Genomic DNA, 27989 nt, shown 5'->3' with positions numbered 1-27989 from the left:
GAGCAGCTGAAGGCTGGTGCCACTCAGAGTCCAGCTCCTATGAGTGCCAGGACCCGGAGCCCGAGGCTCCCGAGACTGCCTGGTTCCCTCCTTTCCCTCCCTAGAGACAGGCCAGCCTGGCGAGAATTCTTTCCATGAACTCTGAACCCCTTCCTTGAAGCTTGAGCCTCCCTCCCCTCTGTGGGCCAGGCATCTGCATCTGACTCCTCCTGCACCACCCCCAAGCGGAGTCCAGATTTTAAATCACGTGTTTCCTCCCGAGCCCTCCCCGCAGGCTCTTGCCCACTGCTTGGGGTGTCCTGAAGGAGACTGACTGCACAGCAGACAGACTGATTGGATCAGCACTGAAGGGAAATCCCCAAGGCTCTTTGCACAGGCAGGTACACTGCTTCAGGCTTCTCTAACGCCCCTCCACTGGCTCTCTTCTCCCCCATCTTTCAGCCTATCCTGCCCTCTCCCTGGTTTCCGAAGAATGGCCTCTCCTGAGAGAAGGGCAAGCTTTAGAATGGGCCTTTTGGTTCATTGTGCAACTAGTCTGAAACTCAGAACTTGCTGCCAGTTTCCCTAACACGGAGTCCTTGCAGGGTAAGGTACTGCCTTTGCAAAAGCTGCCCCTTGTGTCTGGGACTTATCACAAAGAGATAGTGGCAAGGCCATTTTCGAGTTAGCTTGCTTAAAGGTTAATCTTGTCAAACAATCTGCAGGCAAACTGAATCTGTGGTCAGATTCAGCCTCTGAAGCTTGCAATCTGGATGACTGGGTCCAGTCACCCATCACCCATTGCCTTCTGGAAGACTGGAACTAGATGTTCCATTGTTGTAGTTCAGGCGTTTCAGTGGTATCCTACTCACGGTGACCCCATTTGGATTGTCTTGGCAGAGATACTAGAATGGTTTGCTGCGTCCTTCTCCAGCTCATTTTACAGATGAGGAAATGGAGGCAAAGAGGATTAAATGATTTGCTCTGGGTCACATAGATAGGAAGTCTCCGAGGCCAGATTTGAACTCAGGAAGATGAATCTGACTAACTCCAGGTCTAATACTCCATGCACTGTGTGCCACCTAGCTGCCTCCAGGCATCTCAAACTCAGCATATCCAAAATAACTCATTACCATCCCTCTCTTCCAACTGTTAGATATAAAAATTAACCTTGGAGACTTTATAATTAAACTTATACGGATTTATTAGTAAAGAGAAAGAAATAAAGAAGGATTCTAGCCTAACAAGTCTTGGTTCCTGGATTCCTAACCTGTGTGGTCCCCATGGTGCCACTTGCTAGAGCTGGCTAACAGGAGGGCTTTGAGAGAGCTTCTTTCACAAGCCCCCAAAATGGCAGAGAATGAGAGAGCCTAATTCATGCACTGGAATTTTAGGCTCAGTCTAAACCCATGGTGGTGAACCTATGGCACCCGAGGGGGGGGGAAGAGGGAGAAGGGAGGGCATTCAGAGCCCTCTCTATGGGCATGCCTGCCATCACCCCAGCACAGAGTTTGCCAGTGTTTGTTACTAGAAATCCAGAGGGACAGTGGCTGGGCTTCCCTCCTCCCGCTCTCCACTCGTGCCTGAGAACATCACCTACCCCTCTAAAAGTTTCACCATCACCAGTCTAAACCCTTCCCTTAAGATTTTCTAATTGGCCAGGGTTTTACTCCAGTCCCTACACATCACATCCCTTGACTACCTCTGGTCAGGAACCTCAGCTGCCACACTAGCAAATTAAGACACATGATTCTGTGACACCTTTTAGGTGAGATTTCTGGGATTGGACTGTGGGGGAGGTCCCCTAGATATCTAATTCACACACAACCTCTCTAAGGTCACTATTACTGTCGAGGTCATCACCATCTTCACAGTCACTCAGGCTCATAATCTCAAACGTCATTGCCTTTCCACATTGCATTCAATCTACATATTCTTGCCATTTTGTACCTTCTCTAGGTTTCCTTCCCTGGAGGGGCACCACTAGCTTAGGGACAGTTAGACATCAAGGTGGATAGAGCACTGGGTCTAGAGTCTGGGAGACCTGAATTCAAATGTGGCTTCAGACACTAACTAGTTGTGTGACCCTGATCTCTTGATCTCTACCTTGGTTTTTTAATCTATAAATGGAGATAACCATAGCATCCAACTCCCAAGGCAGCTATAAAAATCAAATGAAATAATATTTGTAAAGCAGTTAGCACAGTGCTTGGCAATATATAAACGGTAGCTATAATGATAAGAATGCTGAAGAATATCTCAGTATTTATTAACTTAGTTCAGATTTCTTCTCTTTCTCTTCCTCTTCCTCCTCCTTCCCTTCTATATTAGTATCAGGGTTTTTTCCTTTTTAAATCCTTACCCTCTGACCTAGAATCAATACTAAGTATCCCTTCCAAGGGTTAGGCATTTGGGGTTAAGTGACTTTCTCGAGATCTATTTATCATCTCCAGATAATCTGATAAAGACAGTTTAATTGATAAGGAAATAATGGGACACGAAGATCTTTTTGTCAGCTCATGCTGCTGCTCCATCTCTTGCAGCATGGAGTTTCTTATATATACTTCAAGACTCATTTCACACAAAAGAACTGTCCCCTCCCCCCCCAAACTTTGCATTTGCGCAGAAACACAAATTATGTCATATCAAAGCACAATAAAGTTATAATTTTACAAAGAATTTTCTTATGAAGATAATGCCGGATGAGAAAAAAGTCCCAAGGCTAAAAAATGAGCCTCACTTTATCTAAAAGTTATTTTGCCTGAGCTTGCCACTCCGTGACCTTGGGACAGCGGTAGCAGTTAAAGAGATATACCCAGAGCTGCAGCTTTACTCAGCTGAGTGGAAAAAAAAAAAAAAAGGCTGTTAACTCATTAAGTGCTGGTTTACTAAGAACTTAAAGTTTTCCTAGAAGGCTATAATGTTTTTCAATAAGAAAAGATGTGGATCATAAAAGAGGAGTCTTAATGGCTCCCAACATGACTTGCCCAAGGTCACACAGCTAGGACATGTCTAAGTCAGATTTGAACCCAGGACTTCTTGTCTCCAAGCTTGGTGCTCTATCCACTGTGCTACCAGCTGCTCTTACCATAGCCTTCTAATTGCCCTCCCTGACTGAAGTCTCTCTGCCCTCCAAGCCGTTCTCTAGCTTCCAAAGTAAATTTTTTTAATGAGAGTCTGCCACGTTCTCCCCTTCTTCCACTGTCTCCGTGCTGTGAGCCCTAGGGGTTCCCAATTACCTTTACAGAATCAAATATAAACTCTGTTTTGTACTTAAAGCTCTTCAGAACCTGGACCCTTCCTACTTTTCCAGTCTTTTTTATGCTCTACTTCCCACATATACTTTACAATTTCGCTTCACTGGCTCTGCTGTTCCTCCTTCATGAGGAGGAACATCTTCCTTCTCCACCACTGAGCCCGAAATGCTCTTCCCCTTCAACTTTGCCTTTTGGTTTCCTTCACCTTATCTCAAGTCTTACCTTCCATCCTCTTGAGATTGCCTTTCACCTACTACCATCTTGCTTTTACCTAGTTATTTGCAGGTTGTCTCTCCCATTGGAATGAAAACTTGAGAGCAGCCCTTACTTAGCACAATGCATGACTTAGAATAATAAATTAGATGGGGCAGCTAGGTGGCTTGGTGGATTGAAAGCCAGGACTAGAGAAGGGAAGTCCTGGGTTCAAAATCTGACCTCAAACACTTCCTCACCCTGTGATCCTGGGCAAGTGACTTAACTCCCATTGCCTACCCCTTACCACTCTTCTGCCTTGGAACCAACACACAATATTGATTCTAAGGCAAAAGGTATGGGTTTCAAAAAAAAAAAGAAACTAATGAATGTTTATTGTCTTACTGACCTTGGGCTAATCACTTAATATCCCTTGGCTTCAGTTTCCTAAACTGGAAACTAAGAGTGCTAAACTAAGAGAACTAAAAGTTCCTGAGATCCCTTTCCAACCAAGTTCTAAGATCCTCTGATATAAAAAGTGCTGAATACCTAGGCTCCTTTCCTCAAAAGTTGGGAAAGAAATCCCTTCAGGAAGAGGTGCCAGATTCTAGAGAGGCAAGGGAAAACAGAAAGCAGGATTAGCTACTGTTTAGCTGATCTGGCCTCTGAGATAAATAGTTGCTTTAAAGATAACATTGGGAAGATAGTCCCTGGGTTTGGAAATAAAGGAAAGAACCAATTGGAGAACAGATTGCTTTAAACAGGGGCGATAGGAGAAGAGACAAGCTACCTATTAATCCACGTGTGTGGTTGTGGTTCAGTGTCTGGAACAGAGTATAAAAGGAAAGCTCTCAGTCAGCTGTAGCCTCCTAGAGCCTAACTCCCTGGGTCCCCAAGTCTGATTGCTGAAGTTCCAACATTGTTTTCAGTTTTTTTAAGCCACTTTAGAAATCCTTGGTAAGTTGGCATTCCTTTTTGGCTCTAGTCTTGAGGGATTTGGGGTTATGTCAAGACCCTTTTTATTGGCCTTTTCTTGTTTTTATACTTGAATTGAATTCTTACACAGTATGCCATGTGTGTCCTTTCTACAAGGTGCTTCCTAGGGCCTTGATTGCCCTGGGCCTTTCAGCTGATTAAAATTATTTTAAATTTAGCTTAAAAAGAAAAAAAAAGCCAAGTGTCCTGCAATTCTAGGTGCCTGAATATTTATGCTGCCTTTTGTCTGTCTTTGCTGCTCCCAGGGGAATCTCTGCTGATAATGTCCACTATTAAGATTGAGGCCATTGCTCCGGAGGCTAGCAGGTGTGGAGAATCTCCAGTGTGGGAGGAAAAATCCAATAGTCTCCTGTTTGTGGATATACCAAGCAAGAAGATTTGCCGATGGAATTCACTCACCAATCAAGTGCAGGAGATTGTTGTAGGTGAGAAGATTCTTAATTTAAGAAAGTGTCTTTTGTAACAGCAAACCTTTTCTTCTAAAGAATTATCCCCGGATAGCACGGTGGCTCAGTGGACTGAGAACCAGGACAAGAGTCTGGAGGTCCTGGGCTCAAATCGGGTCTCAGATACTTCCTAGCTATGTGACTCTTGGGCAAATCATTTAACCCCCATTGCCTAGTAGCCTTTACCCCTCTTCTGTCTTGGAACCAATATATAGTATTGATCCTAAGGCAGAAATGAGGGTTTAAAAAAATAAAGTATGAGTGGAGGCAGCTAGGTAGATGCTTCCTAGCTGTGTGACCCTGGACAAGTCACTTAACCTCCATTGCCTACCCCTTACCTTTCTTCTGCCTTTGAACCAATACATGGTGTTGATTCTAAGATGGAAGGTATGATTTCTTTTGTGTGTGTGTGTGTGTGTGTTTTTTAAAGAGATGGCCTGAGTACAAAGGTATATCTCTGGACTTTTCCTCCTAACAATGCAAGATATGATTTTTTAAATTGGGGTTAAAAATTAATTTCCTGCTTTTTCTGGGTGCCACTATTTTGACTGTTTAGTAAGGTCAGTGAATTAAAACAACTGTCTTCCTATGCATTCAAAGGAAGACATTAGAGGTTTCCAATTTTGAAGCTACTTTATACTCAGAAACGGAATTGTGAAAGCAAGATCTAGTAGGTCTATAGATAGTAATGGATTGATCCCTGCACTCAGAGACTGGAGCTCAAATCCAGCCTCAGGAACTTACCCTGGCCAAGTCTATTTTCTTTTTGTTGCCTCAGTTTTCCAATCTATAGATTGGGGATAGAAAAATAGCACCATCTCTCAGGGTTGTTGTGAAGATAAGATGAGATGTGTAAAGCGCTTGGCAAACTTTAATGTTTTATATCCTAGTTGTTATTTGTTTTATTAGTAGTAAATATTATTAATGCTGCTTTTATTGGTATAAATCAGTGGTGTCAAACTCAAAGAGAAACAGAGGTCAGGAAACATACATAAAGATTCTTGTGGGTCACATAATGACTTAGTCTTGAAATGTAATGTTAGCAGGGAAGACAGGTAGCACAATGGAGAGAGCGCCAGGCTTGGATTTGGGGGGACCTGGCTTCACACGTGCCCTCAAACACTTCCTAACTGTGTGACCCTAGGCAAGTCACTAATAAGTATCTGAGGCCAGGTTTGAACTCAGGAAGAGGAGTCTTCCTGACTCCAGCCCTGGCAATCTATCCCTTGCCCCACCTAGCTGCCCTATTTTAGAGACTAAGCTTGCACTAGATTTGAGTTCAAGCCTGGCCTCAGACCCTTCCAATGTATGTGACCTCTGCCTCTGTTTCCTCATCTGTAAAATGCAGGTAATGATAGTCTCAACCTCCCAAGGTTGTTGCGAGCATCAAATGAGATAATACTCCTCCAGAGCTTTGTAAACCTTAAAGAGCTATACAAAAGCTAGTTCTTATCATTAAGGAAATAAGAAATCATGTTTACGTAGTGCTGTAAGGTTTTCTAGAGCATTTCCCACTGAACAACCTTGGGAGATAAGTAATACAAGCGTTATTGTCCCCCTTTTACATCTAAGGAAAGAGGGCAGAGAGGTGAAGCCGTGTGTCTGTGGTCACAAAGGTAGTCAGGAGCACAGCTGAAACTCTAACTCTGAAATGAGTCGTGCCCTTTCTGGTAGATTCTGACTCAGTATTAAGACATTAAAGAGGGGGCAGTTGGGTGGCTCAGTGGATTGAGAGCCAGGCCCAGAGATGGCAAGTCCTAGGTTCAAATCTGGCCTCAGACACTTCCTAGCTGTGTGACCCTGGGCAAGTCACTTGATCCCCATTGCCTAGCCCTTACCACTATACATTATTGATTCTAAGACAGAAGGTAAGGGTTCTAAAAAAAGAGACACTAAAATCCCTGAGGCCAGCAAATGGGTCTTGTTCAGAAGACTGAAAACATCCTCTGAGTGTTGAATTTCAATGAGAAAAAAATTAATTGAAAAGATTTTGGTTCCACTAAGTCTATTGGTTCACTACTTTCCTCAAAAAGCAGAGCAATAATAACTTGCATGTAGGGGGGCAGCTGGGTAGCTCAGTGGATTGAGCGCCAGGCCTAGAGATGGGAGGTCCTAGGTTCAAATCCAGCCTCAGACACTCCCCAGCTGTGTGACCCTGGGCAAGTCACTTGACCCCCATTGCCTACCCTTACCACTCTTCCACCTATAAGTCAATACACAGAAGTTAAGGGTTTAAAAAAAAAAAAACAATAATAACTTGCATGTATAGAGCACCTACTGTGCATAAAGTGGCAGCTAGAGGGTCAGAAAGCCTCCTCTTTCTGAGTTCAAGTCTGGCCTCAGACACTTACTGGCTGAGTGACCTTTGGCAGGTCATTTACCCTTGTTGGACTCAGTTTCCTCATCTGTAAAATGACCTCAGGAAGGAAATGGCAAACCCTTCCAGTGTCTTTGCCAAGAAAACCTCAAATTGAGTCACAAAGAGTCAGACATGACTGAAACGAATGAACAACAGCAGATATGTTAGGCATTATACGAAGTGCTTTTCAAATATTATCTCATTCCATTTCCCCAACAACCCTGGCAGATAAGCGCTAATGATATTTCTATTTCAATAGTTGAGGAAACTGAGGCAAACTAAGTCTTATCTAGGGATATAAAAGGGTTGGTGCTAGATTTGAACTCAGATCTTGTCAAGACCCACCATGCTCTCCCTCATACTACCTGTTTTGTCATTTTTTAAAACTCATGTAACATATTTTATTTATATTTTCTGTTTATCCGTGTTTTTTTTTTCTGAATGTATCCTTTCTACTCCCCTCCCAGTAGAGTCATCCTGTTAACAAAGAATTTTTCTAGGGACCAATAAAAGGTTGTTCAGCAAAACAAACTACATATGAACCTCATCGGACAGTATTTGCAATACCCAATATCTCTAGTGTTCCCCGTCTGCAAAGGAGGGAGGGAGGCTGTAAACTGAAAGCATAAAACTGAATTCTGATTTATGGGATACTGCATATTTTCACCTGAAACTGGAAAATCAAAATCATTCCCCTAATGTGCTAAATTTACCGTTTTCCTTTGAATGTGGAAGGCCAGGTAGTTATACTGGCATTTGTGCATGAGTGTATAAGTGCACACGCTTTGTTAACTTTGAAATCAAAATCATCAAGTGTGTATATGTGTGTCTCTGTATGTGTTTTCAAGAAAAATATTAAAATACAAAAATTATTAATATTTAAAACATTAAATAAAATATCAATTATATAATATTAAATAAAATATTGCTATAATATTAATGTTAAATAATATATTAATATCATATGCACAAAGGAAAGGGGCCTTTGCTTCCACAAATAGATAGGTACTAACCAGCCGCATAACATAAAACAAAAACATAAAAAAAAACATTTTCTAGAACAGGATTTATTTTTACTAATTTGTTTTAAAACAGGCTATCAGTCTTGGGCAAGATTTAAGTGAAGCCTGTCAGCTATTTCTTCGGGGTCCTTTCCTCAGTAGGTAATAAAAATAATAATGATAATAATAATAATGACTAGCATTTACATAGGACTTTGAGGTATTCAAAGTACTCTGCAAATATTATCTCATTTTATCCTCACGGACGACCCTGAGAGACAAATGCTTCAGGTAAAGTTGACCCATATCACAGCTGGAGGAACAGAGGCTCAGACAGAATAAGTGATCCCGTAACTAGGAAATGTCAGACATGAGACTAGAACCTCTGATTCTTAAATCGATCAATCATTTTCTAGTATAACATTTCTACAGCTCTTTCTGGCCTCTAGCCTGGAAACCTGCTCCCCTTAAACGCTGGAGTGTAGATTAAGCACATAGGGCCGTTGGGGGATATTTGTCTTTTAACCAGACACCAAAGCTGTAAGCCCAAGGAATAAAGCTTTTAATAGTGGCATTTCAGCCATCAACTGGCCAGTGGGGGAAATTTTGAGGTGAGGAAGGGACCTCCTGGGTCCTGAAATTTGTTGTTGCTGTTGTTTAGTCTTTCAGTTGTGTTTGACTCTAAAAATGGCTTTCTTGCAGAGACTGGAACAGGCTGCCATTTCCTTCTCTAGCTCATTTTACAGATAAGGAAACTGAGGCAAATGGGGTTAAGTGACTTACTCAGGGACACCCACCTAGTAAGCATCTAAGGCTGGATTTGAACTCGGGAAAAGGAATCTATCTGACTCAAGGCTTGACAGTCTATCCACTGTGCCACCTACCTAACCTTCGGGTCCTGAAATTGCACCATAGAACAGTGGACTATTTATCCTGCCTGGCTCTAGAATTCTAGCCTGCTTTTTTATAGGGTTTATAGAATAGTGAAAAGAGTTCCAGACTCCAGAAGCAGACACCTGCCCTATATGATCGTCTTGTGACTGCCCCAAGATGTATAACCATAGATGGATGCCTTACCTACTATATCTTCTGCTTCTTCATCAGTAAAAAGAAGATAATAGAATTTGGAGATACCTTGTGTAAATGGAACTATGACTATTTAGTATCTTCATTTTCCACCTTTTTTCAATTAGATATTCCTTTTTAAGTGATCATTTTGTTATTGGTCAGATTGTCTTGGAACATGGAGAGGAAAAGGAGGAGGGATTCCACATACCCCTCTTCTCTAGCACAAAAGGAAATAGCAAGTTGGGCATGTGTGTGAATGGGCTAAATCGGGGACCATACAAAGAAAATACTATGTTGTTCTGGGAAGTAGGTTCCATAAAAACAAATGAATTGTCAGCCTTGAAAAGCACAGAACTACCAAAGTAGTTAGAAAAAGGCTTTAATCGGGACAAGGAAGACACTGCTCTATCTGGTTCTCCACAGAGTCATGTGCAAGCTCTGGGACTCCAGGAATAATGTCTCTGGGGAAAATGCACCTCACAAGGAGATTTTCCAAAGAGCTGAAGAACTTGGGGTCCTATATACCTTCTGGGAAATAAAGGACAGAAAGGGCAAATGGGAAACAAGGGCAGGAGGATTCCAGCCAGGGGTTGACTACCTGGGAGAGACCCAGATACAATGGGAGAAACTTCTAAGACAAACGGGTACTTAAGATTTGATTATATCTACTAAATCTATCTAGCCTGAGATCATTGGGTACTTTAAGGTTTATTATTCAGTGTAAGACAGTGATGACAAACCTTTTAGAGTGCCCAAACTGCCTCATGTGAGCCTCTCACCTTACCCTGACAGGGGAGAGAGGAAGTACTCCCATTGGGCTGCTGGGCAGAGGAGTGGGTGATGTGAGAGATGTCCTCAGGTGTGGTGGAGAGGGGGAAGGGAGCAGCCCCCTCTGGCATGTATGCCATAGGTTTGCCAACACTGGTCTAAGACAAGGGTCAATCTAGACTTCTCCAAAAGGCAATTTCCCAAGAGACAAAGGCAAATTTGGAGGGGTTCCATAAAACAAAGTGTCAGAATGAATGTTTTCTAAGACTTTCCCACCTGTTCTCCCTCTCCCTCTCCCCACCCTGTCCCTGTCCCTCTCTCCATATGTATAAATATATATGTTCATTTTCTTATTCCTTTTAATCCTGAATCCATCATCTGCCTTCTTTCTCTTCTTCCTCTAGTTCAGTGGTTCCCAAACTTTTTTGGCCTACCGCCCCCTTTCCAGAAAAAATATTACTTAGTCCCCTGGAAATTAATTTTTTTTAATTTAAACATTTATTAATATTCATTTTTAACATAGTTACATGATTCATGCTCCTACTTTCCCCTTCACCCCCCGCACTCCCCCCACCCATGGCCGATTGCACATTTCCACTGGTTTTGTCATGTGTCCTTGATCAAGACCTGTTTCCAAATTGTTGGTAGTTGCATTGGTGTGGTAGTTTCGAGTCCACATCCTTAATCATGTCCACCCCGACCCATGCGTTCAAGCAGTTGTTTTTCTTATATGTTTCCTTTCCTCCAGTTCTTCCTCTGAATGTGGGCAGCATCTTTACCATAAATCCCTCAGAGCTGTCCTGTGTCATTGCATTGCTGCTGGTACAGAGGTCCATTACATTCGATTTTACCACAGTATATCAGTCTCTGTGTACAATGTTCTTCTGGCTCTGCTCCTTTCGCTCTGCATCAGTTCCTGGAGGTCTCTCCAATTTGCCTGGAACTCCTCCAGTTTATTATTCCTTTTAGCACAATAGTATTCCATCACCCGCATATACCACAATTTGTTCAGCCATTCCCCAATTGAAGGACATACCCTCCTTTTCCAGTTTTTTGCCACCACAAAAAGCGCAGCTATAAATATTTTCGTGCAAGTCTGTTTATCTGTGATCTCTTTGGGGTACAAACCCAGTAATGGTATAGCTGGATCAAAGGGCAGGCATTCTTTTATAGCCCTTTGAGCATGATTCCAAATTGCCAGCCTGAATGGCTGGATCAGTTCACAACTCCACCAGCAATGCATTAATGTCCCAATTTTGCCACATCCCCTCCAGCATTCATTACTCTCCCCTTCTTTCATTTTAGCCAATCTGCTAGTGCGAGGTGATACCTCAGAGTTGTTTTGATTTGCATTTCTCTAATTATTAGAGATTTGGAACACTTTCTCATGTGCTTATTGATACTTTTGATTTCTTTACCTGAAAATTGCCTATTCATGTCTCTTGCCCATTTATCAATTGGGGAATGGCTTGATTTTTTATACAATTGCTTTAACTCCTTGTATGGAAATTAATTTTTTAAAAATTTTAATAGCAATTAATAGGAAAGATAAATGCACCTGTGGCCATCACCGCCTTCCTGGATCGCTGCAGCACCCAATAGGGGGTGGTAGCGCCCACTTTGGGAATCACTGCTCTAGTTCATTAATGCTGTTGTACCATCCCCCACTATCCCCATCACCTACTTCTTTCCTAGCTCAGCTCCCCTAGAACTCTGGCCTCAGAATAAGGAAGAGTTAGTTTTAAATCTAGCCTCAGATACTTAACTAGTTGTATAACCTGAGATAAGTGAGTCACTTCTATGGATCTCAGTCTTTTAGTACCTGCAACTTCACAGGGTTGTTGGGAGGATCAGATGTCTTTAAAGTAATTTCCTAATGTTAAAGTGCCATATAAATAAATGTCAGGTACTCTTTCTTTTCATGCCTATTTTTGAAAGAAATTTCAGGTTGACTTTCTTGTTAATGCGTGGGTGGGTGTGAGTTTGTGGTGGGGGATAGGGGAGTTGGGCTTTAGGAGAGAGACAGAGACAGAGAGAGACAGAGTTAGAGAGAGGCAGAGAGAGAAAGGAAGAAAGAGAGAAAGAAAGAGAGAAAGAAAGGAAGTAAGAAAGAAAGGAAGAAAGAAAAGAAAGGAAGGAAGAACAGTAAATGATCTCTAAGATCCCTTTCAGTTTTAATATTCTACAATAAAAATGACTTTTTTTTGGCCTATCCTTTGGCTTTCTTTCCGGCCCTAGTGTTCTGAAACTCGTTATTTTTCCCTGTTCAGACTAGTCAAGGAGAAGAGAGGAACACTAAGGTGCTATCCATGGAGATTAGACATCACAGCAGAGACATCTGAATAACCTGACCTCAGAGGGAGGCACAGCCTGGCAGCTGCGGGACCTTGCTTACTTAAAATGTAGCTTCTGTAAAGATATAACATGAGTGGCAACAAGATTGAGAACCCTGAAGAAGGGTTGTCTGACATGAATAGCTTTGTATGTTTGGGGGCCAGAGGGAGCCAACTGTGTCTTGGGGATCTCAGTCTAAAGGAGCAGGTGCTTATAATTAAGTTGTGCTGCCCATTATTTCTCTACTGTCTCAACATTCTTCCTTTTGAAAGTTGAAAAGTATAAAAATTTGTCATTAGATACTTACTAGCTGTGTAATCCTGGGTAAATCATTTAACCCCTGCCAGCCTCAGTTTTCTTTTCTGTAAAATGGATATTATAACAATAGCCTTACCTCCCAGAGTTATTGTGAGAATAAAGTAAGAAAATCTTTGTAAAGAGCTTTGCAAATCATGAAGTGCTATATAAATGCTAGCTAGTATTATTAGGGAAGGAAATGAACCTACTAAATTCCAGGCCCCATATTTTTTTTTAGTAACCTTATGGGGCAGGTAGGTGGCTCAATGGATTGAGAACCAGGCCTAGAGATGGAAGGTTCTGGGTTCAAACAGAAGGAAAAAGGTTTAAAAACAAATAAACCCAAAAAAAATCAACTTCTGTTTTAGGATCAATACTAAGTTATCAAGGCAGAAGAGCTAAGCAATTGGGATTAAGTGAGTAACCCAGGGTCACACAGCCCAGATGTGTCTGAGGTCAGATTTAAACCAGGTTCCAGGCCTGACTCTCTAGCCATTGAGCCACCTAGCTACCCTTCAGGCCCTATCCTTGAGCACTTTGTTGATAGAGTCTCTATCTATAGTGGAATGACATCATCATTATTGTTATTTCTGAGACAAGGCTAACAAGAAGTAGCATGTCAGATAAATGATGCTACCAACTAGGCCTGCTTATGAGAGTGGGTGGATTGCGTAGGCAGTCAAGTTACAATAATTTGTATTTTGCAATCACAAAATCCTTGACAAAGCATTTTTCTCTACAACAATCCTAGTTGTAGATAGTACAAATGATAACCATAGCTCTCATTTAAGAAGCACCTAAGAGTTTGCAAAGTACTTTTTATCTTATCTGATCCTCACAACAATTCTGAGTTTGGTGCTTTTATCCACATTTTGTAAATGAGCTTTATTCATTTGTTTTGTTTTTATTTTTTTAAACCCATAGTTTCTGTCTTAAAATTAATACTGTGTATTGGATCCAAAACAGAAGAGTTATAAGGACTACTAAATGGGGGTTAAGTGACTTATCTATAATCAAATGGCTAGGCCAGATTTGAACCCAGGTGCTCCCATCTCTGAGCCTGGCTCAGAGCCCTGAGATCACTAGCTAACCTTGTTTTGCTGCAATATTATATTACATTTTACATTATTATTTTAAATGAAAAACTGAAATTAAGAGGGGTTAATTGACTTGTAAAGGATCATAGTGTCAGAAATGGGATTTCAACTCTTGTCTTCTTGACTCCAAATCATCACTCTTGCCTCTACATTTTGTTGTCTCTTATTGCCCATTTTATAGATGAGAAGACTTAGTACCATAGGGGTTAGTTAAGTGATTTGATTAAAATGACACAGTGAGTATGCGTCAGAACTGAGATTTAATTTAATATTAGTTCTCATGATTCTGAGTCCAATGTTTATTCTTTCCACTAAAGAGCCCTGACTCAGTGCTTTATCCATCGATTCAATCCCACAGGCAGCCCTAGTAGAACCATTAATTACTTCCTCCATTAAATCCTTGTTGCGGTTCCTCCCCATGACAAGGAGGTGATCCTGGGTTCTTGAAAGCTGCCTCCACTAAGGGCAAATTCTGGTACGTCTTACCAAGCTGGGAACTTGGGTTGATTTAGTGCTTTGTTTTTGAGCTTGGGCCTATCAATAGATTATGTGCTTACTAATCAATCAATGGCCAGGTGAGCAGCTAGGTGAACAAGTGATTAGAGTACTGGGCCTGGAGTCAGAAAGACTTCTCTTCCTGAGTTCAAATCTGGTCTCAGATACTACCTACCTGTGTAGCCCTGAGCAAGTCACTTAACCCTGTTGGCCTCAGTTTCCTCATTTATAAAATGAGCTGGAGAAGGAAAAGGCAAACTATTCCGGTGTCTTTGCCAAGAAAACCCCAAAAGGGTTCATGAAGAGTCAGACATGACAGAAAATGACTGATTCAATGGCCAACCTACATATAGAGAGGCTTCTGACTAAAGATTATTCACTAAGTAGTCAAATGTTTTTCATCTCAGAAACTCATGAAAACCATCTCCTAAGACGGTGATGGCAAACCTATGGCATGTGTGTCAACGCTGACACACATAGCCATTTTTGATGACATGCGGCCACATGTAGCCGCAAACAGAGAAATATGGGGCCACATGCCGAGGATGAAATATTTTCTGTAGTGTAGTGTAGACACTCTGTGCACGATAGATGACAATTCTACCTATGTTAATTTGTGTATTTTTGGTTTATTAAATGCAATTATATTTGACAATTATACATTTTTGTTATTTAAACTATAAATATTGCAAAATTATGTTTTTTTCTCAAAGTGACACAGCACCCGAGTTATGCTTGTTTTTTTGGCGAATTTTGACACACCAAGCTCAAAAGGTTGCCCCTCACTGTCCCAAGGTGCAGAAGTTATAAAATCCGTACTGATAGAGAAAGTCTTCACATCAGTGAAGTGTTGAGTCTTTGCAATTGTCCGTGCAATCTTGGTCGAGTGAAATAAATGGTTGAATAAATAAATGGTAGCTAGCTGGTTCAGTGGATAGAGAGTTATGCCTGGAGATGGGAGGTCCAGAGTCCAAATTTGGGCTCAGACCCTTCCTAACTTGACCCTGGGCAAGTAAGTCACTTAGCTCTAATTGCCTGGCCCTAACCCCTCTTCTGCCTTGGAACCAATTCTGAGTATTGATTCTACAATAAAAGATAAGTGTTTTAGAGTAAAAAGAAAGAAGCGCCTCCTGTGATGTTTGTGAATTCCTGCCAATTTTCTCTTCAACTTTCTTTGTTCCAGAGGTGGTAGAGTTTCTCACTGAAGAATATAATTTCTATTTCTCCTTTTGAATTTGGACAAAATTTCACATCTACAATGGCAACACCATCTTAGGGTGCTGACTTTTTTTGAAAGGGGAGGAAGGGCAAGATAGCCTTTTTTATATATATATATTTTTAAACCCTTAACTTCTGTGTATTAGTTCCTTGGTGGAAGAGTGGTAAGGGTAGGCAATGGGGGTCAAGTGACTTGCCCAAGGTCACACAGCTGGGAAGTGTCTGAGGCCAGATTTGAACCTAGGACCTCCCATCTCTAGGCCTGGCTCTCAATCCACTGAGCTACCCAGCTGCCCCCCAAGATATCCTTTTGATTCATCAGGAGTACAAAGATGAAATGACAGCCTTTATTGCACTTAAGGGACTTAAAATAGGGGAGATCAGCCACATATACCCACAAATCAAAGATGCAAGGCAGAGTGTCCTAGAAGTCAAGTATGTCCTTTATTTAATTTGTTTTGTCCCAGACCTGGCTCAGGCCATCATGTCTATAGTGGTTAGTAAAAATGGTTAATATTGATGAGGATGACTGTGATAAAAGTTAACTTTGTATTTACTATGGATGCCCCTTAAGATAACAGGGATCTTTACCTAACATTAATCCTTAACCAAATGTCAGCAAACTTGAGCAATGTTGTCAGTCATTTTGCATTAGGAAATACCATTTCTCAATGTGTACAGTCAAGCTGATTTGTAAATCTGTGGCTCAGGAGAAAGCCATGTGCTATAGAGAGATGATTCCATTAGCATCAAATGACAGGAAATTCATCTAAGGACATTCTTGTATGACCAAAGTTATCATTGGAGTGTATCTGATATAGTTGTAGTATAGAGCGCCATCTTTGTATTGGATATGGCATGCATACTAGAAGGAAGAAGATCTAAGCTCCCATCTCACTCCAGATATCCACAGGCACAGTTGTGTGACCTCTGGGTAAGTCATTTAAAATCAATAAAACCTCAGGTTCTACATCTATAAAGTGAGAATAAGAATATCCCCTGCCTCATAGGATTGTCACAAGTCTCAAATGAAATACTATAAGTAAAGAGCTTTGGAAACTTTTTAAATGCTATATAAATATTGTTATTATTATTGCTTATTGCTAATTTTACTGATCAGATAGATGCTGATAAAAGGCATCTATCTGGAGTCAGATCCTGGTTCTACCACTTATTACTTATGTGACCTTGAGCAAGTCATTTAACTCTACTATGCCTCTGTTTTCTCATCTGTAAAATGAAGGGGTAAGGAGCAGCTAGACAGCACAGTGGATAGAACACCAGGCTTAGAAATGGGAAGACCTGAGTTCAAATCTGGCCTCAGACACTTCTTAATTGTTTGACTCTGGGTAAGTCACCCAGGTGACTTACCTTTCTTATGACTTGGAATCAATACTTAATATCAGTTCTAAGAGAGAAAGTAAGGATTTTGTTTTCTATGAGGAGTTGGGCTAGATGACCACTAAAGTCAAAGTTCATGGTCCTTTGAACTAGATGTTGTCTGAAATTCGAACTTTTAGCAATGAATCTATGATCATATATATATATATATATATATATATATTTATCTGCCAATCTAATCTGCTCATTTTAAATGAGAAAACTGAGGCCAGGGGTAGTTAAATAACTTGCCCAGGCAAAAAAGTATCCGACGTAGGATTTGAACCCAGATCTGTGTCCAGAGCCTGTGCTCTGTCCATACCATTGTACTCAATGCTAGGCATTTTATTCATTCTGACTTTTCTTCTTGTGATATCTGTTTATTTTTGCTATTGCAGATAGTCCGGCCACCTCAGTGGCCATTCGACGGAGTGGTGGATATGTTGCAACAGTAGGGACTCGGTTTTGTGTTGTGAACTGGGAAAACCAATTGGTATCTGACCTGGTTTCTGTGGATCAAGATAAGAAAAATAATCGATTCAATGATGGGAAAGTAGATCCAGCTGGGAGATACTTTGCTGGTATGATTCTTACTTTTTCATCTTTTCCTTTCCATGCTTATAAGGAAAACCTTGCTTGCTACATGTTGAGGAGAAAAAAATACTGACAAACTTTCTCTGCCAAAGTCTTTCTTGGCTGTGCCATCATGGCAACAACCCTGGGTTCCTAAATGCTCTTCTGGCAGATAGAGACTCTAGGAAAGTGATGGTAAATCTTTCAGAGACTGAGTGCCCAAACTGCAACCCTCACACCATATGTGAGCTCCCCCAACCTTACCCCAGACAGAGGAGGGAGGAAGTACTCCCATTGGGCTGCTGGGCAGAGGGGCAGGTGATGGGAAAAATGTCCTCAGGGGTGCATGGAGATGAGGAAGGGAACAACCTGCTCTGGCATGCTCTGGCATATGTGCCAGAGGTTCACCAACATGGCTCCAGGAGGTCCTAACGAAGCAGGAGAAATTTTTGCAGACAGCCCTAGCAAGAAACCAACCTGGGTTAGTTTGAAAAGGTCTATCACCAGTTGTTAGATTTTTTGGTCTACAGGAACTCCCCAAAGACTGTTCTTTAACGCATGAACGGGTTGTATTTTATACTGGTTAGAGGAAGGGGTGTGAGTGTAGTAGTAGTAGTAGTGGTGGTGGTGGTGGTGGTGGTGGTGGTGGTGGTGGTGGTGGTGGTGGTGGTGGTGGTGGTGGTGGTGGTGGNGTAATAATAGTAATAGTAGTAATAGTGGAGATAGTACTAGAGGAAGTAGTAGTAGTAGTAGTAGTAGTAGTAGTAGTAGTAGTTGTAGTAGTAGTAGTAGTGTAGTAGTAGTAGTAGTGGTGGTGGTGGTGGTGGTGGTGGTGGTGGTGGTGGTGGTGGTGGTGGTGGTGGTGGTGGTGGTGGTGGAAGTAGTAGAAGCAGTAGTTAGTAGTAGTAGGGGAAGGTAGGTAGAATTTTTCTTCAAATAAAATTCTCTTCTTACTTCTATAATGAATGGAGTTTGAGTCTCCCATTCTTGGAATGAGACCCTGCTACAAACTTGGGTGTGTTTCTCCCACATCACTTCCTAGCTGTGTGACAATGGGCAAGTCATTTAACCCCATTTGCTTAGCCCCTACGGCTCTTCTGCTTTTGAAACAAATTCTTAGTATTAATTCTAAGGCAGAAGGGAAAGGTTTTAAAAAAAAATAGTAGGGGACAACTAGGTGGCTCAGTGGATTGAGAACCAGATCTAGAGATAGAAAGTCCTGGGTTCTTATCTAATCTTAGATACTTCCTATCTGTGTGACCCTGGGCAAGTCATTTAACCCCCCTTGTCTAGCCCTTACCTCTCTTCTGCCTTACAGCCAATATATAGTATTCTAAGAGAAAGGTAAGGGTTTAAAAAATATTAAAATGAAAAAAGTAGTAGTAGTAGTAAATAATAGTAGTAAGCCAGTATTTAAACAGTTTTTAAGTATCTAGGTAGCATAATAGATAGAGCACCAAGCCTGGAGTCAGGAATTCTTGAGTCCAAATCTTGCCTCAGAAACTTCCTAGCTGTGTGACCCTGGACAGGTCATGTAACCCTGTTTGCAATAGTTTCTTCACATGCAAAATGAGTTGGGAAAGGAAATGGCAAACCAGTCCAGCATCTTTGCCAAGAAAACCTCAAATGGTGTCATGAAGCGTCAGATGCAACTGAAACAACTCAACAAAAAGACTAAGTTTTACAAAGTACTTATAGATGTAGTAGTAGTGGTGATAATATAATAGTAGGAGCAGAGGTAGAACAAATTACACTCAAAAAATTCCTAGATTAGGGGCAGCTGGGTAGCTCAGTGGATTGAGAGCCAGGCCTAGAGACAGGAGGTCCTAGGTTCAAATCCAACCTCAGACACTTCCCAGCTGTGTGACCCTGGGCAAGTCACTTGACCCCCATTGCCTACCCTTACCACTCTTCCACCTATAAGTCAATACACAGAAATTAAGGGTTTAAAATAAAAAAAAATTCCTAGATTTTTGAAATTCTGAATCAAAATGGAATACTCAAAAGGTTTCTCTGTTTCAGGATAATCATTTTTAAGGCGGGGGCGGGGGGAGGCTCAGATTCTAGCATTATTTTATGTGAGGAAATAGTGTAAGTGCTAGGTTTGGATTTTAAAGACTTGGGTTCAAACCACAACTCAGCTTTGTAATAACTTTGTGACCCCAGACAAGTTCCTTAACTCTTCTGGGCACAGTTCCCTCATCTGTAAAAATGTAAAAAAAGAGTACTTGCTTATAGCATCAAAGATTTAGAGCTCTAAGGGGCCTCAGACTAGGCTCCTGTAAGCCTTTCATATAAATAAAAGTGTCTTTCCTGTTACTTTTACAGAGTAACTCTGCAGCCCCTTCGGCCTCGACCTACCTTTACTCTGGAGAAAGGCTAAGGTCGTCATGGATGCTGTGCCTAAATCCCCAACCCCAAGAGGCTAATGCTTATTATTGGGATGTATGGGGAAAACACCCCTTGTTTCCTCTTTTAGTGCTACCTTATTTCCATTCGTAGTAGGAAACGGAGATAATTGCACTGTTTGGTCCATTTCTGGGCCATACTTGCTACCTGCTAAAGGAAAGAAAGGAAAGAATTATTTTCTCTTATTCTCTCTCATTTGCAACTTACTCTGTAGAGCTACAACAGAGGACCGTATTGTTTCTTATTTTCCTGGTTTTGTTATTGTTGGTGTTTAGTTTTCTTGGCAAAGAGACCTAAGTGGTTTGCCATTTTCTTCTCTGACTCATTTTATAGATGAGAAAACTGATGCAAACTAAATGACATGTCCTACTAGTAAGTGTCCAAGGCCAGATTTGAACTCGGGGGAGATGAGTTTTCCTGACTCTAAGCCTGGCACTTTATCCACTGTGCCACCTAGCTGCCCATTTTCTTGGCTTATTACATCTCAATGAAAAGATATAAAATTGTGAGAATTCTTAATTTATTGGAGATGATTAAAAGCCAAAGGACTTTTAGATATATCTCTATACGTTGTCTAAAAGACAATCCACTATCCCATCCTTGGTTGTTAAGTGATACAATTATTTTAATCAAAGAATTATTGGTAATCCAATTTAAAGCACTTGATAGATCACTGTAATTTATTTTTCAAGGCTCAAGGCTAATTTTAATATACACATATTCTTAGTGGAGACATCTATCATTCGTAAAGACTAGTTTTTCTTTTAGTAGCATAGCAATAGACTCTGGTCCAGTCACTTAAATTCTCTGGGCCTCAGTTTCCTTATCTATAAAATCATGGGGCTTGACTAAGGTGTCACATTAGTGCCTACCCTTTTCAACGAAATCATAGAATCAGAATATTTCGAACTAATTCTCAGGTTCCATCTAGCTCTGAATCTACGAGTCTACAATGTTTGTCTACCCTGATGGTAAAATATATTTTGTCCTTTTTCACAGCCTTGTGTTCTTTGCAGGTACCATGGCTGAGGAAACTGCCCCTGCTGTACTGGAGAGACACCAAGGTTCCTTGTATGCTCTCTTTCCTAATGGCACTGTGAAGAAGTACTTTGATAATGTAGACATCTCTAATGGCTTGGACTGGTCCTTGGATCACAAAATCTTCTATTACATTGATAGCCTATCTTACTCTGTGGATGCCTTTGACTACGATCTGCAGACTGGATTGATTGGTATGGATTTTTTTGCTTTTGTTTAAGTCACCCCTCTGCTATTACTTTGTTTTTAAAAAATATAAACCCTTACCTTCCATCTTAGAATCAGTACTGTACATTGGTTCCAAGGCAAAAGAGTGGTAAGGGCTGGCCAATGAGACTAAAGTGACTTGCCTAGGGTCACACAACTAGGCAGTGTCTGAGGCCAGATTTGAACTGAGGACCTCCCATCTCTTACCCTGGCTTTCAATCCACTAAGCCACATAGATGACCCTTCTGTAGCTGAGAGTCATTGTCAACCTTTCTGCCCCAAATGTCAAGGCCAGACTTATTTGGATACAATCTAAACAGAGAGCTTTCTAATATTGGGAGTGCTATAGGAACTTGTGGTGATATGGGTCATTATGATACAAATTTAGATAGAGTACGGGTAAACTATATTCCTTTAATCAGAGAGAGTGAAATCTGAGTATAGCACAGGTTAAATACCTAAGTGCTATGGGGAGGTCTTGAAAGGCTCTTCCAACAAAGTCTAAAGTCTGAAAAGGCCTGCCAGAGTCGGAGGACTTAGGTGTGGAATGAGGGATGGATTGCGTGCCTTCCTCATGAGGACCAGCTTAGATTACTTTGGAGAAGCTTATAAACCAGAGGATTGATATTAGGCAATGAATATATCTGGCCAAAGTCATGCACAAAAACCATCCACTAAGGTAAGGATGAGTCACAGTTTGTGCAGGTGAAAGGTGGTACCCACACTGATGAAATCCTGCATCTTTTGAAAGATTGGCTTACATAAGAATAACATTACTCACCTATATTATGGATGTTAGGGGCTGTTGACATTAGCTTTATACACTTGTTTTCTATTGGATCTGGTTCTACCAATGTTCTACCAAAATGTGTATCAGGTAAGATACATGGAATTGAATAAAGCAGAAGTTTGTTTATGGTGACTTTCCATATATCGATTATTCAGTTGTTTCAATCGTGTCCAATCTTCTTGACCATATTTGGGTTTTTTTGGCAAATATACTGGACCAGTTTGCCATTTCCTTCTCTAGCTCATTTTTACAAATGAGGAAACTGAAGTAAACAGTGTCAAGTGATTGTCCAGGGTCACACAGCTAGTAAATGTCCGAGACTAGATTTGAACTCATGTTTTCCCAACTCCAGAGCCAGTACTTATCTACTATACTAACTAGCTACCCTAACATATTTATTAGCACCAGATAACTAATCAGTTTAGTTTGAATAGCCTCTCAAAAGATAAGAGAATTAATTTGGATCATTCTGGTTTAGGATTTCATCTAAAATAGTGGGAATATAGCCCCTATTACCTACCCATTACCACTCTTCTGCCTTGGAACCAACATATAGTATTTATTCTAAGATGGAAGGTGAGGGTTAAAAAAATAAAATAAAATAAAATAAAATAGTGGGGACAAAAATTACTTCAGAAATTTAATTTCTAAAAATCAACAGGATCTATTTTCTCTCCCTCACATCTCTCTCCTCTTCCCCTTCCTTTAAAAAAAAACCACTATTTTTAAACCCTTGCCTTCCACCTTAGAATCAATACTATGTATTGGTTCTGAGGCAGAAGAGTGGTAAGGACTAGGCAATGGGGGTTAAGTGACTTACCCAGGGTCACACAGCTAGGAAGTATCTGAGGTCAGATTTGGACCTAGGACCTCCCATCTCTAGGCCTGGCTCTCAATCCACTGAGCTACCCAACTGCCCCCTTCCTCTTCCTTTTTTTTTGAAGAGGAAAAGAGAAAAAGAAAAAATCCTTCTACTAAATAGCATAGTCAAGCAAAACAAATTTTTGGTTGATTTAAAAAAAAACTTCAGGTTTCAATGCCTTTAGGTTATTTCATTACTTGGATGGATTTAAAAGACAATATTTAAAAAGAAAGGATGTCCTACCAGAAAAGCAAGAATCTACTAGGATCTTTTACAGAACTGAAGTCAGTTTCTTAAAAGAAAAAGACAGAATTCTCTTAATTCTAATCTATTGCATTAGAAAAATCTGTCAGCACAGATGTCTTGCTCCAAAAATAAGGCCCTTGGCTTATTTTTGTCTTTTTCTTACACATATCAATTGATTTTATTTTCATGTTGGACATTTATATGACAGTTACCATGTTCTGAGTTTAAGAATATGCAATCCCTCTTGAGATCACTTAGATTCTTGGTTCTTAGAGCCAGTTAAACCAACCCATTTTTTATATGTTCTAAGTTGGCCTCAAATTACATACTTAATATACAGCCTCACATACTTGGTCTCTACAAAGTGCAGTAGTTTGTCAAAACAACAGCTCACACACGTTAGTTGTGCATTTATGTGGGAAAAAGTCAGTGCATTCCTAGATTAGAGTTAGTTGAAATATCTATTTTATGAATTAAAAATCCCTAGGAAATGTTCTACTATGACACTCACACAGTATGTACACTCTCAGAGCCTGGGCCCTTGAATTCTGTATTAAGGGGGGGTGTATTATGAGTGGGGGGATGTAACTGGGAACAAGGTAGAGTCTGTATAGTGATCCCCTTCTCACTTCTACCCCTTAACACTCTGAGACTAATAGGGTCCCCTTGAAAAACGGGGGACCTGGGAGGGTGTGCCACCCCTGGGGGTCTGAAGGAATGGTACCCCATCAAGGAGGAGTGAGTGATGTCCCTGTTCAGTGTTGATGTGAGCTGGGGTTCACAAAAATCTCCCCCTCTTCACAGCAGGTGGCCAGGCTTAAGATGGAGCGCAGCCTGACTAAACTGTTACACTCCATCCCTAAACAATCTCCCAAACAGTTCTAAACCCAATCTGATCTTTCTCTTGTTTATTGAAACACAGGGTTAAAGGAATGGGTGCAGGATAATGAAGAACAGTAGGTACAGGACACCCTAAGATTTTGCCCTACCAGGTTCTTCACCCAGGAGAGACCAGGTCTATCTCAATCCTAAGCTTCACCTGCCCTTCCCCTCTAATCCTATTGCCTATATTTCTACTCAGTTTGTTAAACTATATGCGGGACACTATATGGCAGTGATGGGCAACCTTTAGAGCTTGGTGTGTCAAAATTCACCAAAAAACTGAGCATAACTCAGGTGGTGTGTCACTTTGAGAAAAAAAACACAAGTTTTCAATATTTATAGTTTAAATAACAAAAATGTATAATTTTAATATATAACTGTGTTTAATAAACCAAAATAGGTAAATCAATATAGGTAGAATTGTCATCTATATACTACAGAAAATGTTTCATCCTCCGCATGTGGCCCCATACAAAAATGACCATGCATGTCATAGGTTTGCCATCACCACTATATGGCAAGGTCCAAGGAATTAGGGGTTCAGGGAATTGCTCCCCAAGGAGTCCAGAATCCCTAAACTCTGGAAGGCACTTCTAGCAAATAGGAGATGTCAGGTTGTTGTTGAATATCTGGTAGCAGATCTTCTATATTGGTCAGGAACCTCAAAGGTGTCTCAGGTGGCCATAGAGCTTGAATTCTATGTCTTCCCTCATGAGCTCACACTCCCAAAAGACCTTCATTTAGGTCCAAAACTCCCAGAAGTCCCTGCTCTTCCAACTGTCATTTGCACTCCCCTTCTAGCCAACATTCCATGCCTTCCTTAATTCTCACAGTTCAGATCAATCTCAGAAATAACCTTCAATACTTTAATAAGAAAACTAATAATAAATATTTTCATAATTTATCCCATTATCATTTTTCTTCTTCATAGAAGCTGTCATAAAACCATGACTAAATAAAAATAGAATAATAAAAATTGATATACATGAACCTTTCTTTATCTTACCCCCACAAGAAGATGCATTTTGAAAAAAAAAATCTTATGTCACCCTGTCCATTTGTCTCATAGAATTTAAATTCCTTAAGAATCTGGACCACATGATATATAGAGATAATACATAGTTGATATTTAATCAATCTTAATAATAAGCCATATTTATGGAAAAACTGTATAATGCTCAGCACTGTTCTACCTATTTCTACCCTAGTCAACCGCAGGAGTATATACAAGATGGAAAAAGAAGAACAGATTCCAGATGGAATGTGCATTGATACTGAAGGGAAGCTCTGGGTGGCTTGTTACAATGGGGGGAGAGTGATCCGAATAGATCCCGAAACAGGTAGGTCCTCCATAGGCCTGTTTGATTATTGAGCACATAAGACGATGGAGTGGAGTGTCCACTTTACAGGGGGAACAAGAATCCATTTTTAAAATTATTATTAATTATTGATAGGACAGTCTTCAGAAAAGAACCTAAGACTTTTCAGCTGGTAGGTCTTGGTGCTACTTCTTCAGAGTCTCATGAATCCCCTCTCTTCTCACACCACAACCACCTTAGTCTAATCCCTTATTATCATTTGCCTGCATTATTACAATAGACCTGCTAATTGGTATCTCTGTATCTTCTCTCTGCCACTCATTATCTACAAGTTTGACAACCTGAGAGTCCCAAATCTCTTCTAATCATATAAATCCTTCATTTAAGAAACTTCTCTGGATACCCATTTTCTCTAGGATGAAATATAGGCTAATCCCAGATATTCTGGCTTCAAATCCAGGGGTCTTTGTACCATGACCCTGTCCCTCTGCAAGGAAAGGTGGCCAGTTGTCAGAGCAGTTGCATAATCAATAGAACTGAATTAAAATCAAAATTCTTTGCTAACCAGGAAAAAGACTTCAAACAGTAAAGCTGCCTACTGATAAAACAACTTCCTGCTGTTTTGGAGGAAAAGATTATTCTGAATTATATGTGACCTCTGCCCGGGATGGAATGGATCCTGATAAACTTTCAAGACAACCTGAGGCAGGAAGAACTTTCAAGGTGAACTGATTTTGTTTTTCTTTACTCCATGGAAAAGAAATATCAAAGCAGGTGGTGCCCTTTCTTGTGTTTCATCAATATAGGATGTTCCAAAAATCTTAGCTTTGGAGTAGCTAGGGGGCTTAGTGAATAGAGAACCACAGGAGGTCCTGAGTTCAAATGTGGCTGCAGATACTTCCTAGTTATGTGACCCTGGGCAACTGACTTAACCCCAGTTGACTAGAGACTTTATAGCTCTTCTGCCTTGGAACCAATACACAGTATTGATTCTAAAAATGGAAGGTAAGGGTTAGGTTTTGTTTTTTTAATCTTTGCTTTAATAATAGTTTTAAACCGCACTGAGACTTTTGGTTCATCCTATGGCATTTATTTACCCAAATTCTTAGTTTGTACTTTTGCTACAAGACAAATAAGAGACTATTATTATAGAGAAGTGACTGTAAATTCTCAAAGACCAAGAAAGCAAAGCATCTGCTCTAGCAAGTTCTAGCAAGCTAGAAAGACTCTTTGGGTATATTGGGCACAGATCAATAATTCAACAAACTTTAAGCTCTGTGCCAGGCACGATACCCTCAATCCTGAGTATGGCACAGTGATAGACAAAGTCTGTTGTTGATATTATGTTTATGGAATGAGCTGTTAGTGAGGACATCTTTAGAATCTGTTCAGGCTCTTATGGTGAACTCTTGTTCCACCAAAGCAAATACCAACAGAATCCAACAAATGGCATTTTAAAGATGGCAGGAACCTGAAAGATCATCGGTCTAGTCTAACCCCCTCACCTGGCAGGGGAGGAAGCTGATAGAAAAAGAGAATCAATAAGTCCCTTAGGACATGCTAAGTATTGGGCTAAGTGATGGGAATACAAATAAAAACTGAAATAAGAAAAGTCCCTACCTGTGGAGCATAAATTCTCATGAGGAAGGGGAGGAAATGAAGGTAGAGAATGCCTAGGAAAGCAAAAAATATAGCTTAGAGAGGAAAGAAGACATATTTGACCTTCATCTACTCCTTAAAAAGGAGTTCTGGGAGGAGCTAGCTAAATAAGAGGAGTCAAAGATGTGGAGGGTTCTTCTACTATGTGAAGTCCAGTGCTGAAGTGAGCTTTCAAGATGAAGAGCTTTTTGGGAAATTATAAAGTCCATCGGGAGACTCCAGCCTGGAGAGGAATGAAGGAGAGGAAATACATTTTCCTTTTAAAAGCCAAGTTAATTGCTCGTGGGTGGTAGGTGGATTTGTGTCATGTGAATAATGAAGTCTGATTATACCTTAGATTTTACTCCAGCTGCCTAATTTAGTATGTAATACCTTTCTTTTAGTTAGGGGAAAACATTTAAGGATAATTCTAGGGCAAAGATTAAAAATAAATTTTCATTTGTATTCAGGAAATATGAAAATTATTTGAAAGACTAATCAAGGATGCATTTTTTTTCTTTTTCCTTCTACTCCAAAACCCTTTTCTCCCTTCTCAAACACCTTTTTCTCTTTTAAACAGATAACTGGACTGGGTGTAAAAGGAATCGCCCCATTTGCCTTTGCTGGATAAATCCTGAGCCTGTTCCGGAGTAACTTTCCCAGTCTTCTCCTTTTGCTGAAATGCTTCGGAAGAACTTGGATTCAAATAGATTTAGATCAAAAGGGAAGCCTTAAAATTGACTTTCCCCTAAAGATTAAATAACAGCCTTTGGCTGGTTTGGTCTTTATTTGGAACAATGTCTAAGGGCCACATTGGAGTTGATGAGTCTTTGTGGCTGGTTAGTTTGCCCTGCCAAATGAAGAAATCCCAGAGCACCTTGTGACATGAATATATTATATATCTTCATGAGCAATCACATGAGTCTTAATCATTCTGTCAGTACTCTATAAAAGAGTCAGTAAAGAGTGCTGTGAAATTGCCAAGGATTATTCTTCACCCATCAATTGACCTCAACCTCTACCCTGCCTCCCTTATAAGCTCTACTTGAAGAGGGACCACATCTATTCTTCTGTTTTGTTATAAAAAAGATCTAGGATATATCATCTCTACCCAATAAATATCAGCATGCTTACCCTA

General features: G+C 40.6%; 1 protein-coding gene across 1 annotated transcript; it reads left to right on the top strand.

Annotated features, from left to right (window-relative positions):
- Positions 1-324: 324 nt before the first annotated feature.
- LOC123239710 (regucalcin-like) lies at positions 325-27989 on the top strand. Its single transcript, XM_044667001.1, has 7 exons — positions 325-380; positions 4670-4849; positions 17286-17468; positions 20886-21101; positions 25103-25234; positions 25782-25936; positions 27432-27989. Exons 2-7 carry the CDS (start codon positions 4687-4689, stop codon positions 27480-27482), a joined length of 900 nt encoding a protein of 299 aa, XP_044522936.1. The 5' UTR covers positions 325-380; positions 4670-4686; the 3' UTR covers positions 27483-27989.

This window comes from Gracilinanus agilis, chromosome 3 (assembly GCF_016433145.1).
Source record: "Gracilinanus agilis isolate LMUSP501 chromosome 3, AgileGrace, whole genome shotgun sequence".
Lineage (NCBI taxonomy): Eukaryota > Metazoa > Chordata > Mammalia > Didelphimorphia > Didelphidae > Gracilinanus > Gracilinanus agilis.
The sequence above is the reverse complement of the archived record's forward strand: the minus strand, read 5'-3'. Positions and strand labels throughout refer to the sequence as shown.

Bases quoted from the DNA above. Each gene is read 5' to 3' on its own strand.
- LOC123239710 (XM_044667001.1), top strand. From the start codon at position 4,687: ATGTCCACTATTAAGATTGAGGCCATTGCTCCGGAGGCTAGCAGGTGT. The intron at 4,850-17,285 runs GTGAGAAGATTC...TTGCTATTGCAG, and splicing joins AGTGCAGGAGATTGTTGTAG to ATAGTCCGGCCACCTCAGTG. The intron at 17,469-20,885 runs GTATGATTCTTA...TGTTCTTTGCAG, and splicing joins AGCTGGGAGATACTTTGCTG to GTACCATGGCTGAGGAAACT.